This window comes from Nyctereutes procyonoides, unplaced genomic scaffold, assembly GCF_905146905.1.
Source record: "Nyctereutes procyonoides isolate TBG_1078 unplaced genomic scaffold, NYPRO_anot_genome, whole genome shotgun sequence".
NCBI classification, from domain to species: Eukaryota; Metazoa; Chordata; class Mammalia; order Carnivora; family Canidae; genus Nyctereutes; species Nyctereutes procyonoides.
This window is the reverse complement of record NW_026575160.1, coordinates 29,806,142-29,826,335: the sequence shown is the minus strand read 5'-3', so window position 1 is coordinate 29,826,335 and position 20,194 is coordinate 29,806,142. Positions and strand designations below refer to the sequence as shown.

General features: G+C 43.7%; 1 protein-coding gene across 10 annotated transcripts in view; it reads right to left on the bottom strand.

Annotated features, from left to right (window-relative positions):
• ST7 (suppression of tumorigenicity 7) overlaps positions 1-20,194 on the bottom strand; it is a 240,472-nt gene that overhangs the window by 109,664 nt on the left and 110,614 nt on the right. For all 10 annotated transcript variants that reach the window (XR_008663026.1, XM_055314566.1, XM_055314568.1 and 7 more), the window contains one exon: positions 9,455-9,537. Coding sequence is in view for 9 of the 10 variants with exons in the window: in XM_055314566.1 (XP_055170541.1) it covers positions 9,455-9,537 (83 nt within the window). In the remaining variant the exon portion in view is untranslated. The remainder of the gene's footprint in view (positions 1-9,454; positions 9,538-20,194) is intronic.

Genomic DNA, 20,194 nt, shown 5'->3' with positions numbered 1-20,194 from the left:
AACAAGACATCTTTCTGTAGCTCTGCTGTGTACTGAAACACAGACAGGTGCAGCCTACCATTGCCCTTTGCTAATCTTTATTTCCCACTGCCTGCCGACTCCATTGTCCCTTTGCTTTCTCGGCTATCAAAATTAATCCAGAAGGAGTCCATCAAGTGGGACTGGATAATTCATCCTAAAGTATAAATGATTCATATTAATGAAGTATTTGCATTATAATAGGGGACAGATCTTCCACCCAGTATTTCTGATGCCAGATTAACTCAATCTCAGTCAAGACTGGGACTGGGTTATTCAAGCAGCTATTCGGGGGAGGGGGCGGAGAGGGTCTTCTCAGGCCTGACTTTTCATAGCAGTAGATGGCGTCTTACCTATCACAGTCCTTCTCCGTACTATATGAATACCCCCAATACCCTAGCACAGAAACTCTAATATGCGTTGAAGGAACAACCAGCAAAAGGAAGTAGGAAAGGACTTGAAGCCTTCTTAAACCTCAAACTAAGTCTTCTAATTTGGGGTTAACATAATAACTGCCCTTTACCCAGAAACGTGACAGGTTTTGGGGCCAGCACCTCAGAGTGTTTTTAAATAGCTGCACAGATCCAAATGGGCAGATGGTGTTATTTAACACACACATATTTGGTGTCACTTTGAATTCTTTTCCCTGGTGCATAACCTACAATGTAAACAGCAAAGCTCTCATAAACAAATTTAGATTTTAAAATTAGTCCTTGCACAAACTAGTAGCTTAGTAGGCTGGCCTCGGTGGAATAAAACAGGTTTTAATCCACAGAATTCACATATAAATTTACTATTTCATAGTCTTAAAAACATAATCCCTCTAGTGCTTTTTTCCAACTCGTGCTCCACCTCAAAGATTATACAGATCAAGTAAGGTGAGAACTAAAAAGCATCAATTTGATTTGGCATTTGGGAAATCAACAGTGGTCCTCCCATCTAGTTGAAAGGTCAAAACCCAAATATACTTCATGATAGCTAAGCGGTGTGACCACGTTCGGTTCTCTTCATTCTCTGGGACTCAGTTATCTAATGTGCACAATAAGGTCACAGTAAGCACTCGGTTAATGTTGGATGGATACACAGATGAATGATTACAAGACTGGATGGATGGACGGATGGTTTGGACAATTAAATGGATGGATGACAAGGCCTGGCCCAGTGATTTAATGGAAAATAGTCTAAATCAAGAGCAGGCAGGACCAACAAACATTCTCGTATTCTTTTTGTTTGTTATTAAAAAAGAGAGAGACTTACACGTATTTGTGGAAGAATAAAGAATCTAGTGAAAAGAGCGACATTAAAGAGGCCAAAGAATACAAACAACCAAGAGGCATGATGCCAAGAGCCCAGAAAGCACACCCGCTCCACCTTCAAAAGGAACCTACCATTTCTTGCCCTGAGACAATAAGAAAAGGAAGGGTGAATGAATAGAGGGGAACATTCTATTTTAGAAAGTAGGGTGTGATATGAGCTGCTTCGCTGGTAATAAGGCAACAAAGGGCTAAAGTGGGTGACACTGATCTCAGTGGAGATGCAGGTAAGGCTTGTCTTTTGAGCATAATAAGGAAAGTGGGGATGGAACTGGGAATGTGAGAACTGAAGTAGTAGTTTGGATCTATACTTTGCAGGACAGAAGGGTCAAAATCTCTACATGGGACTCAGATCATCTTTAAAAGAGACCCATTTGTTGGGGCACCTGGATGGCTCAGTGGTTGAGCATCTGCCTTTGGCTGAGGTCATGATCCCAGGGTCTTACAGGGAGCCTGCTTCTCCCTCTTGGCTGTGTCTCTGCTTCTCTCTGTCTCTCATGAATAAATAAATACAACTCTTAAAAAAAAATAGAGACCCATTTGTCAAGGACCCAGTTTGACATACTCTTGGAAGCAGAGAGGATGACCAAAAAGCACTGGGACTAGGGGTGGAGATCTAGGCTTGGAGCTGGACTAACGTACAAATTTGTCTCATGCTCTCCCACAGGGAAGGAACAAAAATCTGGCAAAGGAATAAACAAACAAGACCCTTCCTTTCATCTTTCCTGCACACCTAAAAGCTAGGTCCTTCCTGAAGATGCCTAGATTTTCCCTAGCCAATAAGCCCTCTTCTTCTTGAACTGCAGTTTTTATATATAAAATACTCCTCCTTGTGAATTGGGGACTTTTCTATACCCTATACCACACTTATAAATGCTTCAAGATTCCCATACAGCAGCACCTCAGTAATTCCACACCAATTCCACTAAACCCACGGGAAACACAATGATGTCTCAGCCTGAAATTGGCTAAGTGCTTCCTAAGGATTAAAGTGGGTAATGATATCACAGGAGAATAGATACAGTGATGCTGGAGACTAAAGAGGAAATATGAAACTTTCCCGCAGTTTGCTCCCAAATGCAAAGGCTGCAAAATTGACACCTGCTCTAAGTCTTCAGAAATACAGCTGGAAGTGAACAGTGGTTTTTTTTTTTTTTTGTCTTTGTTTTTGTTTTGTTTGGCCAAAGGGGACCTTCTGGGCATAAATGACATAAATCAAGACAGTGAGCACAGAGTATATAATATCCATAATCTTTTTAGTTTCTTGTTGGAATTCTGAACTACATCCTTTCCATCTGTACCCAATGACCCTTTTAGAGTCCCCTCACCTCACCCCAACTCTACATGTCAGGCTGTTTTTTTTTTTCTTTTGATTTCCTGTTATGTTTTGTTTAGGAATTCTGACGTGCTATGGAAGAGGGTCTTAGCTTCCCACTTCCTTGGTTTCAGTCAATCCCTTCCTCGTTCCCCTAAACAGTTGAGAGGGGCTGTGTGAAAAACTGGTATTCATGTCCCGCAATCCTCTTTCCTGCCCACCTACCACCAAGGTTTTAAGAAAAGAGAGAAGAAAGGAAGGTCAATAGTTAATGATCTACCCCTATCTCCATGTCTATATGTTCATAGGATGAGGTTTTCCAATGTAGCATTACTGAGAATGGCTTGGAGAGGAGGGTCACTCTCCTGGGGTAAAAGCATGAAGACTACTGACACTGGGAGAAGCCATCCTGCACCGTGTCGTGCTGTGGACCCTCTCTTAGAGATTCTGATTCAGTTGTCTGGGTTGGTGGTCAGATCCATCACTTTAAACAAGCTCCCCAGGACAGCCCGGGTGGCTCAGCGGTTTAGCGCCGCCTGCAGCCCAGGGCGTGATCCTGGAGATCCTGGATCGAATCCCACATCAGGCTCTCTGTATGATGCCTGTTTCTCCCTCTGCCTGTGTCTCTGCCTCTCTCTCTGTCTCTACAAATAAATAAATAAAATCTTTAAAAAATAAATAAAAATAAAATAAACAAGCTCCCCAGATAATTCTGACACAAGCGGTTAATGCATTCAATTCCCTGGATCTCTGTGCTTTCAACAAATATTTCATAGTTGTAGTGTCCACCCTTCTCTTTTTTCTTTTATATTTTTCTCTTCCCTCTCTCCCTCCACCCCCTTTCTTATCTACTTGACCCATTTCTGTGGGTCTGTCAAAATGAAAACAACGACTCTTGGATGCTTCTGCTATCCACCTGCTTGATCAGTGCCTCTATGAGAGGCAGAATGATACTACGGCAAAGCTGTGGAAATTTAAATTCCAGTCCTCACTCCACCCCTACCTACTAAGGTAACCAAAGCGAGTTACAAGCTTTCTGGATGCCTCATCTTTAAGTCTTTACTGGTTGAAGCTGGATGGTTCCTAAGGGTTCCTTCTCTCAGCCCTGCCACTACATGATTTTCAAGCCTCTCAATTTGTGCTCAAATGCAAACTGATAAAGCCAAAAGGGTAGTTGTGTTCCTTCATCTGCCATTCGCTTGTTCACCTTCTTCACTTGTATCATGTCTAATCATTAATCTGATCCACTGAAATACTCATGTGTATAGTCAGACCCTGACAGGCATAGGTCTACTCTCTGGACTTGCACTTTACTTTGTCTCCTGTGGAAAATCATTAATTTTTATGGTGACCCCAGAAGCTGTAATCTCATTAAAGCTGAATGAGCCTGGGTTTCCTCCCACTATCTGCAGGGTCCCCTACCACGAGATCCCCACAGCATCGCTCTTTCTTCATTCTAGAGACAAAGAGACAACTTGCTTCATAATCAACACAGCCTGACATTTCTATGCAGCTTCCCACACCCCAAGAGCCCTTCCAATCAAGTTTCCTGGAGTTTTTTTTACTCTCAGCTCCAAAATCACCATCATTTGGGTGATCCACATGTCTGTCAATTAAAGCACTATCTCAAGTGCAAGTTAAGTTCTTTAGACGAATAAGGAAAAGTTGGAAGGATTCATAACAATCTTCTGACTCACTTACTTTTGAACAGGAGGGAATGGAAGACATGGTCAGAGAGATCCAGATTCAAATTTTAGCATTTGTCTACTATATAACCTTGTTCAACTCATTTAACATCTGTGTCTGTTTCTACTCAGCAGTATAAAGCCATTGTTCTATCTACATCTACCACTTAGAATTTTTAAGAGAATTAAATCAAGTAATATATGCAAAGTGCTTAATATCTGGCATAGAGTAGGAATTCAATAAATGGACCTTTTGATACAACTTATTCCTTCCTAGTTGTCATCTCATCTACACTTGCCCAAAAACATAATTTTTTTACATGTAATCTACAAGTTAAGTCTTTTATTTATGGATTTCCTCCCTTTTTAGTTCTTGATTCTCACTTGTTAAAATTATGCCTCAGATGTCTCTTTTTATATCTGTTTAATACATGTGTAAAATGTAGGCGTAAGAGCATGTCTATATCCATGTTAATGGGGATGTGAGGATCTATGTATAAATGTCCCACACAACATACAGCATTTTCTCCATTCTACCAACATTTTGAGAAAATTAAGGGGAGTATTTTCTCCACAAAACCACCTTACCATTCTCAAAAACAAAAACAAAACCCAGAAATTTTCTCCATTGAAATAAACATTGCTCAGAGAGGCTACTTCAAGCAGTCTGGGCCTGTCCTTGCCAGAGCAACTAAAAGACTAAATTGGTGGGTTTGGACTGTGATGACAGGTGCAGTTCCTGTGGCTGGAACTGGACTGAGATGGGAAAGGCTTGTGCCAAGAGGGAAGAGGGGCTGCTTGGAGTTAAGCAAGGGAGAGATCTGGCCAGATGGGGATGTGGGCACAGGACCAAAAGGGAAGAGTGAAAGGTAGGTGGTATAACCAAACTCTTTGCTCGCTTTCAACCTGCAAAATTAAGAACTAGCAGTGAAATCTACTAAGATATACACCGATTAGTCATTTATTTTTAAACACATTAGTGTAAAAGACAACTAGCCTTTGCCAAACACATTTTATTTTCATGCCTATTTGTTCAGTTAGATGACTTTTTTCAGGGTGTTTTGTCTGTATTTACCCCTCTTCTTCTAAGACATCACACTGCATGACAACTTCAGTCTCCAGCATAGGAATCCTGAGGTCCCCAAACAACCATTTCCCCAGGGGCATCCAGCACTCACTGCCTGGCTCTCCTTCCAACGCTCAGGGGACAGGAGTTAGCTAATTGTCTCTGGGAGCCAGGAAACAAACCGCTAAGCACCTGATCCTTTACCTCATTGCTGCCTCTCCTGATCGCACTTGGCAGAAAGGAACAGGGGCTGAATAGAAGCCTCCACCCGGGGTGCATTTCAAGAGCGAGCAAAGCCGGGTCCCCAGAGGCAGGACAACCAATGCCCATAACCTCTCAGGCAGGAGCCGAAAGCTGTCAGGATCTATTCCCACGTCGTAGTGATTTCGGCCTCGTTACAGACCAAGCATTTCTGAGAAAGGCCTTTCAAAATCTTCAAACATCAGAGGGTTTCTGAGGCCCGAAGCCTCACATCAGGCATATCCGGTGCCCCCCTGCCCCCCCCCCAAGGCTGCGGGGCGAACGGCCTGAGACGCAGGGCAGTGGCTCCCAGGTCAGGTGTGCCCGGCACGCGGACAGGTGCTCCGTCGAAATCCCGAAATCCTTCATCGGGTGGACAGGAGAGGAAGCAGATGGGGCCTCACCCCACCCCCCCCGACTTGGAAGGTGAAGGCCTGCTGGCCTAGCCGACCAGGGTGAAAGGAAATAACCCGCGCCCTGGCGACCAATCTATAGCCCAGCGAACCCACACCAAGGTAAAATCCAGACCCGCCGTTTGTTCAGCAAGCTGGGAGAACCGCAGGGAACGTAACCAAAAGGTGCTGAACGGAGCCACAGCCCGCCCGGGCTGAGCTCCTGCTTTGCTCCATCTGCTGGCTGCTTACCTGCAGGGGCTACCTACAGGGCCTGTGTGGCCTGTGTGACCTACCGCAGGCTGCTTACCTGCAGGGGCTACCTATGGGGCCTACGCCGTGGCAAACCGGAAACATCTCTGGCAATTACCTCCTCACACTATTGTGAGCATTGAGGAAGCACATAAAGTGCTTAGATCAGTGCCTGGCACACAGTAAGCACCACCTAAGTGGGTAAACGTTCTTAAGCAAACATCCCTGAGAGAGGAATATGCAAACAAAAACCTACTTTCTGCATCAGAGTGAATTATTGATTTTAGCATGAAATGGCTATCGAAATTGTATCCAAAAGTTCCCTTTTTTTTTGTTTAATCAAAAGATATTTCAAAGATATTTTAGAAAGAAGATATCAAAACATTATTTTAAATGTAAATAATTATTGGATGAAGACTTGTAATACCTCCTCCATGTCCCCCCAAAATATACATGCTCAAAGGCTGCCATGTTTTCAGCACGTACTTATTAATCATTTACCAAGCATTCGAACGTATTTTCTAAGTTTGAAGTTCCATCAGTCCATTAAAAATACCAAGGTGGGAACCTGAGGACCTAGGTTTTAGGCCTGGCTCTGCCACAAACTAGCATGAGCTTATGCAAATCACCTTCTGGCTTTACAAACAACTCAACAACTCTCTCTAGTATCCTTGTTTTTCTCATGTCCCCATGGAACAGAGGGCTTCAGAGACACAGATGGGTGTGCAGATCTGCATTTAAGAGGCAGTAGGGTACAAATTACTATACATCTCTTATTTCAGCTCATTTCAAGGAGAAGTTTTATTTTATTTTTTTTTAAGATTTTATTTATTTATTCATGAGAGACACAGAGAGAGAGAGCAAGGCAGAGACACAGGCAGAGGGAGAAACAGGCTCTATGCAGGGAGCCTGATGTGGGACTCGATCCCGGGAACCCAGGATCACGCCCTGGGCCGAAAGCAGGTGCTAAACTGCTGAGCCACCCAGGGATCCTCAAGGAGAAGTTTTAATATGCTTCCCTTCACCTTGGCTTGGTCTCTGCAGTCAGTATCGGGCTTTCCATGTGGATTCCATTTATAAAACCATCTTGGAGTGGTTCCTGCTGATGTTCTTCACATTATTGGCCCAGTAATATCAACTTTAAACATCTCCTCCATTGAGTCCAGGAACCCATGTGATGCAGCAGAGCACGCTTAACCTGAATACGCTTTGACCTCACACACACAAAAATGCTCGCCATACCACCACCACTTCTTTAAGCTGTTTGTGGGTTTCTGCCCTGCATACATTGCTCTATCTGCTTACTCTGGCTTCCTATAAGCTCAAGCGTCTGAAACTCTCCATTGTTCTAGGTTCATCTATGTATTTGTTTCACATTTTTGTGGCCTTTTCCCCTAAAACTTGTGTATTTCTAGTGCTGTTCTCTTAACATTAATTCTGTGATATCTTTTTTCTTATTCTTCTCTCTATAAAAATTAGTTATTATAGCATTATGTGTAGACAAAAAAACACACAAAAAATTCTTAAACTTCTCTTTAAGGTCACTTAAATTTAAAAAAAAAAACTATGTCAGGTGTTATAATTTATCACATTTGTAATTATTTAGAGCATAAACTAATGGAGCTAAGAGATGATTATCACTGCTTTTGCCTACTGGGAATTTTTGAAAGGAAGGAATAGGGAAATGTAAATTTTGGGGTTTTGTTTTGTTTTGTTTTGTTTATTTATTCAGAGAGAGAGAGAGAGAGGCAGAGACACAGAGGGAGAAGCAGGCTCCTTGCAGGAAGCCCGATGTGGGACTTGATCCCGGGTCTCCAGGATCACATCACACCCCAGGCTGCAGGTGGCGCTAAACCGCTGGGCCACCAGGGCTGCCCGGGGAAATGTAAATTTTGAAGGAAAAGAAGATAAAGGGCCAAAAAGCTTAGAACTGCACATTCACCTCAATACATTTAAAGAAACTGGGCTAACCACAAGGAGATAACACCTCAAACCAGTCAGAATGGCTAAAATTAACAACTCAGTAAACAACAAATGTTGGCAAGGATGCAGGAAAAGGGGAACCCTCTTACAGTGTTGGTGGGACTGTCAGTCAACTGGAGCAGCCACTGTGGGAAACAGTATGGAGGTTTCCCAAAAAGTTAAAAACAGAACTACCCCATGACCCAGCAATTGCATTACTGGGTATTTACCCAAAAGATATAAAAATAGTGATGGGAAGGGGCACATGCACTCCAATGTCACTATCCACAATAGCCAAACTATGGAAAGAGCCCAGATGTTCATCAATGGACAAATGGATAAAGAAGATATGGTATATATACATACAATGGAATATTACCCAGCCTATCAAAAAGAATGAAATCTTGCTATTTGCAATAACATGGATGGAGCCAGAGTGTGTTATGCTAAGTGAAATAAGTCAATCAGAGAAAGACAAATACCCTCTGATTTCACTCATGTGGAATTTAACAAAACTGATAAACTTGGGGAAGGGAAGGAAAAATAAAATAAGACAAAAAAAGAGAGAAAAACCATAAGAGACTCTTACCTATAAAGAACAGTCTGAGGGGTGCTGAATAAGAGATGGGCAGGAAGGGGTAACTGGGCATTAAGGAGGGCACTTGATGTAATGAGCATTGGGTGTCACATGCAAATGGTCAATCACTAAATTCTACCCTGAAACTAAAGGTATAGTATACGTTAACTAACCTGAATTTAAATAAAATCTAAAAAACAAAATGAAAGGAAGAAACAAACAAACAAACAAACTAGGCTGTATTTCTGCTCATCTTGATTATGGCCAATAATCCATTTTGAAAAGAATGATGAAAAAAATTTGTAGTTGAACTGAGTTGCACGTATTTTTCAGTTATCTCAGACACTAGAATTTGACTCAGAATTGTCTTCCTTTATGTTCCGTTTTATTTATGCGTTGCTCTTCCCCTTCAACAAAGTAACACGTGACTATTTAAATTTTGTTTCAAATATTTTAGAAATACGTAATCTGAGCAGTGGAAGGCTTTTGTAAGTCCAACCACCCCACATATATACACTTGCAAGATAAATCACTGTAAACTGCTGGTATATATTCTTCCAGAATTATTTCCTGTACATATATTGACATATTAGTAATCAGCATGCTTTTAAATAGGAAGGACTCTACCACTTACCAAAATGAGCCCTGATATTAGTGAGGAAGTGCCTGTCAGGGCCACGTAGAACTTCGGTGTTAATGTGTTCAAAAACATGCTCACTGAAAAAAAAAGAAGGAGAAGAATAAGGAATGCATAAGTAGGTCAATAAAACAGACTGTTCCATTTGTTTCCGATGACAAAAATTCTTAGAACCATAACAAAGTCCCATTAAAAATGGTTCAGCATCACAAAGGCTCAGAATGCTAGGTGTCAAGGGCTATAAAGAAAATCACCACATAAAAAAGAAAAAAAAAGCAGCTTTTTAGTTTCTATCTACCAAAGCTATTGCTGTGAATGGTTTTCATGGGCTCATACCACTGAGGAGTCTAATAACAGCTGGTTACTAAAATGTCAGAAAGAGAAGACCCTTATCTATTTTGTGAGACCCACACAGTAGAGGCTTTTTTAAAGATTTTATTTATTGATGAGAGAGAGAGCGCACAAATGGGAGGGAGGGGGCAGAGAGAGAAGCAGACTCCCTGCTGAGCTGGGAGCCTGATGTGGAACTGGATCCCAGAACCCTGGGATCATGACCTCAGCCAAAGGCAGATGCTTAACTGACTGAGCGCCCCCACATGTCCCACATTAAAGGTCTTAATGAACCAACAAGGAAAACTTCAACTTTGGGACAAATGGAAAATAACTATATTCAAGTTGATCCTTGAATGTGTGGGTATTAGAGGCACCAAACCCCCACACAGACAAAAATCTGCATATAACTTTTGACTCTTCCCAAAACTTTACTAATAGTCTACTATTGCCTGAAGCCTTAGCAATAACATAGAGTCAATTAACACATATTTTGCATGTTATTTGCACTACATACTGTATTCTTACAGTAAAGTAAGCTAGAGAAAAGGTTAAGAGAACTGTAGGAAAAGAAAATACATTTTCAGTGCTATATGGTGTAAGGGGACGCAGGAACGATCCCATGTCGTTCAAGGATCAACTGTGTATTAGGCAGTTATTAAAGATTTTAATACTATTACTACTCTTGAAAAGGAAGGACAAATTGACAAAGTTTGCATGCATTAATAAAAGGTTTTTCACCTTACTTAAAAGGCTGTTAGGCTGTTCATCAAAAGAACTGGAGTCAATGGAATAAAGATGAAAAATAAACCACTAAAAATGAATGTGCAGTCAAGCACCTTCCTGACCAATTTCTGCCACTCTGTTCATATCAACTGTTGATATAGTTGATCTGGCTGCCCATTAAGTAAGGGTCACTTCCACACTTTATAAAGATATTTTAAGTCACTATCATTTGTATCTAGATAGTGCATGCAACCTTAATTATTACCAAAACAATTGACCTAAAGAGCTTTTTGCATGCATATTCACATTTCTTTACTGAGTCTGTTTGTGGAAGAGGACGCTGGTCTGGCTTTAGAATGAAGGACGTTAGAAGCTGGGCTCGGATAACATTAGGGGAAAGGCTTTGGCATTGTCCTGAGCTCAGGCCAGAAAGCAAAGTCACCAACATGACCGTAGATCCCATGTTCACTCATTCAACAAACAGTTCTCTCTATTTATGAATTAGACCATGGACAAGGAATGGAAGCATGAATCAGACACAGTTCCCACCCTCTAGAAGACCACAGACTAGTTAGGAAATTAACAAATAAACAAGCTATTACCATAAAGTTTGATAAGTGCATGCACAAGTCCTGAGCATAGGGTATAAAGAACACCTAAAAGGGACACGCCACAGGCTGAGGGTTGGAAAAGAGGTCGGGGAGAATAAGCAGGAGTTTACTAGACCAGCGCACGCAGAAGGAGGGACACACAGAAGGGCAAGGTCAATAGAATAAGAGGCCTGCTTTGAGGTGCTGAGAAAAGATCACAGCCTTTCCAAACAGTTGCACAGTTTGAGGGGGTTAGGAACTTGAGCTATGGGCCCTCTGCAGAGATGCAGACGTTGAAGGGCACGCTGATGTCATCCTTCCTGGCTACAGGGCATCCTTCCCCTGCACCCACTCTTAAATGAGTGTGACTTGGGGACTATCACTTGTAATCTCAAAAGTCTGAACTAATACAATGTGTTCAGTTGATAGTCACAATTTGACTAAGAGGACTTTTGGAGAGAGAGAGAAAGGCACAGGAGGAGCAACCAGCCTTGGACTGCAGACATACAGCTGAGTTAAGGCTGGGTTTGCTTGGCCATTAAAAAACCCAAAGATGAAGGGAAAAAAAAAAACACCAAAGATGTGGTGATTTGTCATTTCCAAGCAAGTCAGTGGAAAGAGGAAGATTTTTTAAAGGGAAAATATTAGAGTTCTAACTGCCAGTCTGATTCTGAAGTACCTAAAATTCTCAAAATTCACATCATCACACTATAAATGACCCCACATTCCCCATTATTTTTTAAGAAGTCACCAAAGCAGTTTTTGCTTTATTTTACAGTTATGAACTCTCATATCTGTATCATATATTTTTCAGTAGGTTTCTGGAGGCAAAGTGAGTTTAAAATTCTATGAAACCCATTTCTAAAAGAAAGAGGAAAAGATGTGCCTGAATTAGAAGTGCTTTAGTAGCCCTACTATAACTTCTCAGCAATAAAAGCAGGTATCAATGGAGGGGAAAGATTTTTTCCTGAAAATCATTGAGTCCACTGTAGGCAAAAGACTCAAAAATTAATTGATTAGGGACTCCCGGGTAGCTCAGCTAACATCTGCGTTTGGCTCAGGTCATGATCCCAAAGTCCTGGGATCAAGCTCCAGGTTGGACTCCTCGATCAGCAAGGAACCTGCTTCTCCCTCTCCTGCTCCCCCTGCTTGTGAGCTCACTCCCTCTCTCTCCCCATCCCATCAAATAAATATTTTTTTAAAAAAGAATTGATCAGTAAAAAAATAAATAATGTGAGTTATCTAAAGAGATTAAACAGTGTTCCCATTTGGTTTTTCTTAAGATTATACAGCAGCGGTAATTAATTATTAAAAGATGCTTCTCTGTTATATCCAGTTATAGAAAGCTACTAGAGTTGAGAGATCATGGAAGTCATAAAAAGAAATAGAGACACACATAGAGAAGAAACAAACATTTCAGAGAGTGGGAGATGGGTCTTACTGAATATCCTGGCTAAAATTACTAAGACGTGGCATTTGGCAACTCTGGGCATAAATAATGATACTTAATACTTGCCATTTCCATCTATCTGTGTACTTAAAGCCAGTAACAAAGCACTTTCACAAGCTAGAGAGTTTCATTCCCACTTCAGCTCTAAGAGGTCAATACTATTATTCATGTTATTTCACAGAGAGAGGTGCGCAACACCAGCAGTCCTGCCCCAAAGTTCAGGCTCATGGGATCCTAGGCTGCCTAAGATATTGCTGCCAAGCATGAAGGAACAAAGCAGCACATGGAAAGCCCTTCATTACAAAAGGAGAAGAACTCTAGGTAAATCAGACTTAAAAGACTGGATGTTTTTAACACTGTACTTATATTTACCTCTGATCTTTAAAGACAAGTTCCCTATGATGTTATCTTGGGTGTGTGCAGCCCCAGCGGGGAAAGGCAGGTCAGGGCGCAGGAGCAGAGAATCTGGTTGGAGACTCCCTCATTAAATTAGGAGGGCTGAACCCTGTAGACCACATTGAATACCCTGAAGCAAGGACTACCTTGCCTAGGTGTTCCTTCACCAGCGATGAGGGCTACTAGCAATTACCTGTCGAACATAGGAGGGCCTGATACAGTACCTAAGATCTGCAGCGGAAAACGGCGGGGGATACGCTTTGAAACATAAACTGGCTTTTCTGGAAATCTCCAGACACGTCACCGTTTCCTCCCTACCTGCTGGGGCTGGCAAAACAGATTCAAGAACAAACAGACAAAGACTAATCTAGCCTTGTGAAGAACAGATTCATAAAATCTCAATAACGTCCTATTTCAGCCCAGAGACAGAAACTGACAAAGCAAAGGCCTTGCGTGTGCTGCGGCAGGACACCCCCGGGGCTGCTCCCAGACCCTGCAGTAGCTGCTCAGGGCGGCCCCCGGGACCGCATCGGGGCCCTTCTGGTGACGCTCAACGTTGACGGTACCGTCTTCCCACCTGACCGACGAGCCCACGGGAAGGGCTGCAGCGCGGCCTGCGAAGACACTGGGTCGGAGGCTGGGGACACGGAGGGGAGCTGAACCACCCGAGGACGCCCGCTCTCGGGGAGAGCTGACTTAATAAAAACAAAACAAAACAAAAACAAAAACAAAAACAAAAACAAAAAAAAGGCAAAACTTTCTCTTTTTATTTTTTTTATTTATGACAGTCACACAGAGAGAGAGAGAGAGAGAGGCAGAGACATAGGCAGAGGGAGAAGCAGGCTCCATGCACCAGGAGCCTGACGTGGGATTCGATCCCGGCTCTCCAGGATCGCGCCCTGGGCCAAAGGCAGGCGCCAAACCGCTGGGCCACCCAGGGATCCCAAAACTTTCTCTTTATAAAGAGCATGAAATGAGCTCTCTGGATCACAGAAGAGATGCTGAGGAGTCAGCTGGGGAAGTGAAGGATCGGTCCTATGAGCAGAGCTGACTCAGGACGCCTGGAAGGCCCCGTGCAGCCACAGCCCCGTCTCCCAGCACGTTCGTGCCTCCTCTCACAGTCTTTAGAGCACAAGCGATTCCCAAACCACACGCCTGGAAGAGACCTCTGCAAACCAGAGGGAACACAAAACCCTGTGTCCGTCTCCTCAGACACATCCTACCTCACACAGAGAAGCCCTGGAACAAGAAGGCTAAGGCAACTGAGGAAGTAGTGTGATAAGGTCTACAACACCCCAGAATCTGTCCTGTGTCCCTCTTAAAGCCTGTCTAAAATACGGCATGTGAAACAGGAAAACTTCAGAAAGTCATAAAATAACCATCATCAACCATTGAAAATGTTAGAAATAAAGTCCCTAGAAAGAAAAGTTAAAGAAAGTAAGTTTATGGGACGCTTGGGTGGCTCAGCGGTTGAGTGTCTGCTTTGGGCTCAGGTCGTGACCCTGGGGTCCTGGGATCGAGTCCTGCATTGGGCTCCCCATAGGGAGCCTGCTTCTCCCTCTGCCTGTGTCTCTGCCTCTCTCTGTGTCTCTCATGAATAAACAAAATCTTAAAAACAAAACAAAGTTTATTTAGGCTATTTAGTTTATTTCGGCGAAAAAGAACTGAAGAGACTTTGGGTAAAAAGCATTTTCCCTGGGAAAGATACCTGGGTTAGGAGCCTCGGTCTGCAACTGCGAAGCCAGCGGTGGTGGGGAGGTCCCGGGAAAGGCCCACACTCTCCCAGGGGCTGCTGCCCTGAGGCCCAGAGGACACGTGCATCCTCTCCACACGTCGGCACCGATTCCTCGTACCTAGCCTGGGCCGGATGCTGGGAAGCACTGTTCCTGCCCCCACCAGGCTCACAACCGAACGGGTGACAGAGCCAAGGAAATGGCTAAGCAAATATCACAGAGAAGTATAAAAGCGCAGGGTAGCCCAAAGGGATTAGGGCATCAGGAGAAGTTTCTGCCAAGAATAAGCCTCCTGTCTGAGACTCGTAGGATGAATCAGGAGTTATCCAGATGTTGCCTGCAGCTGCAAGGGCACAGGGCCGGTGAGGGTAGAGCTGTCGAGCATTCCACACGGTGCTGCAGCTGCGGGGCCCGCCCGTGTGAGCCCACACAGGGGACAAGGGACGGGGAAGGCAGGACGAGTGCCGCGGAGTTGCCCGGCCATGTCGAGGCAACGGTGGGGGATCAGTACGAAGTATGGGAGGCTGCTTCCTAAAGTGCCTGGCATACCAATACATGGGATACGGGGTGACGAGCAGCAAGTGGCTATTCTCGGATGAGAAGTCAGCCAGTTTGGGTCCAAACTGGATTTCTAAACTTAAGGGTGTCCACTGCTGTTTGGCCTCCCAAATGATCTATGGAGCTCTTCTCACGAACAACTGCATGCAATGAGTAGATGCACAATGTGGCCCAACTAAAACAAAACAAAAACAAACAAACAAAAATCACCTAAGGAATAGGGGACTCTGGTTTGCGTACTTTTCTTTGTAAAGAAAGTAACATTTATCTCAACACAGGCCCGAATCTGTACTTCCGAGGCTGTTTCACTGTCCACAAAATTTACCAGAATAACATCTCTCTAGCTGCAGGGTTGCTGTGAGGACTAAATGCATTAGTGTGGATAAACTGCCTAACACGGTAAACCTCCGCAAGTAATACGTGTTAATCATTGTTATTTACGTTTACGTTACTCTTCCTTTTGTGAAGTGACATCTCACACTGGTCCCGCTGTAGGAAGCAGAAGCAGCTCAGCTGACTGCACTAATATCAATGTAGTCGTAGCAGCAGCACCTGCTTCTTGTGCCAACCACTGGGGTACAGGCCACAGCCCAAGAAGTAAATCACCTGCACCGTGATTTGCCCTATGCTGAACATGGATGCCCTACAAGATAAATGCAGTGCCAGGCATTAGAAGGGTCCCTTTAACTGAATTCTACTTGCTAGAGGTGGTAAAAAAACTCGAGGGTGAGTCTGAAAGCAGCTATTTTAGAAGGCAAAGAAATTAGTGGACCCCCTAACCCTGCCATGCTGTGGGATCAATGAACTCAGCCACAGGCCACGTGGAAACCTGCAATCCCGTTCCTTAGTTGTCTTCAAGTCCCCATGTGGCCTAGGACATATGCAGTATTAAAGCCTAAACTAGAACCTAAAAAGTATGATGGTTTACCAATGTTTTAAATACAAAGAACAAATAATTAAGGCCATGATACCTTCCAAGGTATACAAGTGATAATCAAGATGGACTGGAAAATCGTCCATTTCATGCAAAGCAACATTTCCAATTTAATCACAGAAAGTACGCAGAGTCCCATGTCTACATAAAGTGCATGAAGGCACATGCTAGTCTCGCAGGATTCGTCTCTCAAACTGTTTTCTCAGACCTCCAAAGTGGGTCAGGGAACACACAGGAATAGTTTAATCCATCACTGGCATTTTTCTGTGTAAGAACAGGGAATATTCCCTTCTTTCATTTTACTGTTCTTTCAACCCAGCTAACCTCTCTCTTCCCTCCTGTCAGATTCCACTAAGTAGCGTTACAACCTCACTTCTCTTCCTCATTTACCAAAGGACAAAAGAATGAAAACCGTAAGCTTTAATATTCTAAGTTACACATATGCTAATTTCGAACAGATTTCCAGATGGTACAGCTTTTTAAAATGAAAGAACCTGCCCTTTTTCTCACAATGACACTGTGATGGATAAACTCTAAAGTGACCCATAAAGATCCCTACCCCTGGTGGCTCATGTCTTTACGTAACTCCCTCCCCCTGAATGTGGGACATGGGACTTGCTTCCAGCAAACATATACGTAAGATACCCTCCCAGTAGCAGACGTGCTGGAGATCCTGGGTGCTAGTGTAATGAAGAGAGTGACCATGCGAGAGGCCTATGCAGCAATGGACTGGAAGCAGCCTCTAGGGGCTGAGGACGGCAGCAAGGAAGAAACCAAAGGCCTCAGCTCGACAACGATGATTTCTGCCAATAGACTGAGTCAACTCAGAAGTAGATTCTTCCCCGGTTGAGCTTGCAGGTAAGATCACAGCCTTGTCGACACCTTGATTATGGCCTGGTAACACCCAGAGCAAAAATCCCAGCTTAGACCCATGGAAACCGTAAGATAGTAAATGTGTGGTAATTTGTCACGCAACAATATAAAACAGATGCAGTGGTGCGTGATTCACGAAAGTGAGAATCAGTGTGGATACCTGGTATCTGTGGCTGACGACAGTTTGTCCACAAAGGGTGTTAAGACACGCCAATTCTATCTGCCCCAGAACTGCCTTTTGCACTGCTTATAAATGAAATGCAACTTCAGCCTCTGTTGCCATGACAACATGTCATTCCACGCGCGGATCTGTAATTGTCTTTTGTAAACCAACTAGTGTTAAAGTAGAAGCTCAGAGTAATTTTTTGCAATATGGAAATCAAGCATCTCTATTTTATACCCCAGTAAAAAGACTTTCTTTTTTTTTTCTAGGCACACTTTAAATATACAACATTTGCATGTTCCCCGCCCCCCCCCAAAAAAATCAGTTTTACATCTGGGCACAGCATCGGTTCAAGAGATTACGAGCACACCATAAGCACGTTTTCTCATCTGTTGCTTTTGCTTCTCCTCTCCTTGCCCTTCACCCCAGTCTCCTGAGAGCATCTCAAGCTTTTAAGCACCACAATTCCCTTGATAAATCCTGGGGAATTTATCCTGGTGAGGAAAAGACATGGAGATATAATTTTAGACCCATCCCAACAGCAAGAAATCCTCGTAAATCATGCTGTCTCTTCTCCTCTCTACCCTTGAGGTCGCCCTGGCGACCTTACAGGGGTTCTATTTCTGCTTTGCTGGGCATCTGGCTCTACTGAGGAGTTGAGCCGAGCACATTCCTTCTTTCCCTTCTCAGCTGTGACCTGGGAAACTGTATCAGAGCGTTCAGTCTTCATGGCTGCTTGTCCCTTGCTTCCATCAAACCATGAAGGAATGCCCAAAGCCTGGTCACATACAAACTTCAGTAGCCAGCCCTCAAGGGCGGTGGAGCAAGATCTCGGATGATCTGTTCACTTTTATTTACAGACAGGCTAATAATGCGGAACTCTGCCCTGGCTGAGAACAGGAGAACGGATTGTAGAAGTCTTACCATTTTAGCTCTTTAAAATACTTCTGAATTTAGGGTGGAAGACCTTTTTTAAAAAAAAAAAAAGATTTTATTTATTTATTTGACAGAGAGAGAGAGTGAGCACAAGCAGGGTGAGTGGCAGGCGGAAGGAGAGGGAGAAGCAGGCTCCCCGCCGAGTGGGGACCCTGATGTGGGGCTCAGTCCCAAGAGCCTGGGATTGTGACCTGAGCCGAAGGCAGACGCTTAACCGGCTGAGCCACCCAGGGGCCCCGGGTCGAAGATCATCTTATGAATCTTTCTGTTTCTCATCAACTATTTACCATCAGGAAGAATAAAGGTACCTGTCTCTGAGGGGCGAAAACCTCCCTCACGGCCACGCTGCCGGGGACAGAGGCTCGAACGGACACGGCTGTGCAGGCCCGGGCACCTCTAGCCTGGAACAGAGGAGCGCTCGCTGCCACCACGCCCCGCAGCCAGCGCACGGCGCGCTCCACGCAGGTGCAGCCCCCTCTGTTCCTAAACCCCACTCGGCAAACGCTCCGCGTTTATGAACATCGACTAGTCCCCTAACCTGTCCGAAAGGTACTTCACTTATAAAAAGTACAAGACACTGAACCAGATACTGGAGTTGGGAAATAAAATGATGCGATGAGACTGATGCTCCCCTTGAGAAGGGAAAAGAAGATGCCCACACAGGACACGATGCAAAACTTATCAGAAGAGGGTTAGAGACAAAATCTAGAGGAAGAAAATATTACTTCGGGTCAGAAAAGCTTAATAAATGAGATGGCCTTCCCTCTGGGCTTTGGAAGAAGGATAAGCTTTTATCATTAGCCTAGAGAGAAGTGAAGCGAAGGTCCCCATGACACACAGACGCTAGCACCTGCACAAAAGGACTGGGTTGGGGGATCCCTGGGTGGCGCAGCAGTTTGGCGCCTGCCTTTGGCCCAGGGTGCAATTCTGGAGACCCGGGATCGAATCCCACGTCGGGCTCCCGGTGCACGGAGCCTGCTTCTCCCTCTGCCTGTGTCTCTGCCTCTCTCTCTCTCTCTGTGTGTGACTATCATAAATAAATAAAAATCTAAAAAAAAAAAAAAAAAAGGACTGGGTTGGCGTCCTACCAGCAGGACGAGGAGTGGCAGTGGGAGATGCTGGCTCAAACGCCAGGGCGAGAAAATCAGGCTTTGCACACAGTGAGAAGATACTCCCTGAAAAGCAATGTAAGGCATATATCTAGTTACAGCGAAATGGTGAGTTGCCTTAGAGGGGAGCTCCTGTAATACCACCAGGGTGAGAGGCTGAGCAAATCAGATTTGCAGAGGTAAATGCAACACTATGTGGCTCTTAACAATGTGACATCGGGGGCGTCTGGTCGGCTCAGTGGCTGAGTGTCTGCCTTCGGCCCAGAGTGTGACCCAGGATCGAGTCCTGCATCAGGCTTCCTGCATGGAGCCTGCTTCTCCCTCTGCCTGTGTCTCTCATGGATAAATAAATAAAATCTTGGAAAAAAAAAAAAAACAAAACAATGTGACATAAAGGATGACAGTCTGGAGAACACTGGCAAAGTGGGGCCAGAGTCAAACTGCAAGTGATTCCAGAAAATAAGTGGTAAGGAATTATGGCAACAAGCATAGGCTACATCTACAGGAAGTCTGGCAGGAAAGAGAAGAAGAGAATTTATCATTAAGTGGGACTTAAGTTAAAAGAAAATATAAATAGCACCATATGAACCAGCAAGTGAATTAGGAATAAAATTTAAATTTATTCCACTGCAACAAGATCCACCTTGAGAAATCCAATCCTGGCTCATTTTTATACCAAACTTATAAAGACATATGATTAATCATTGGAAATGTGTTTACTTTCTCTGAGATTCTTCTTTTTAAATGAATCTTAAAAGAATAATTAGAGTTAAAGCACTTTAAGTGACCTAAGTCTGAACCTGACAGTTACACATATGTATGATCAGTTGAGATTAAATGACAAAAGAAAAATAAACTTTCTATTCTATTGATTCTGATTTTTGGACTTTCTAATAGTTTACTTGCTTTGTTTTGAAACCTGCTAATTTATAGCTGAAG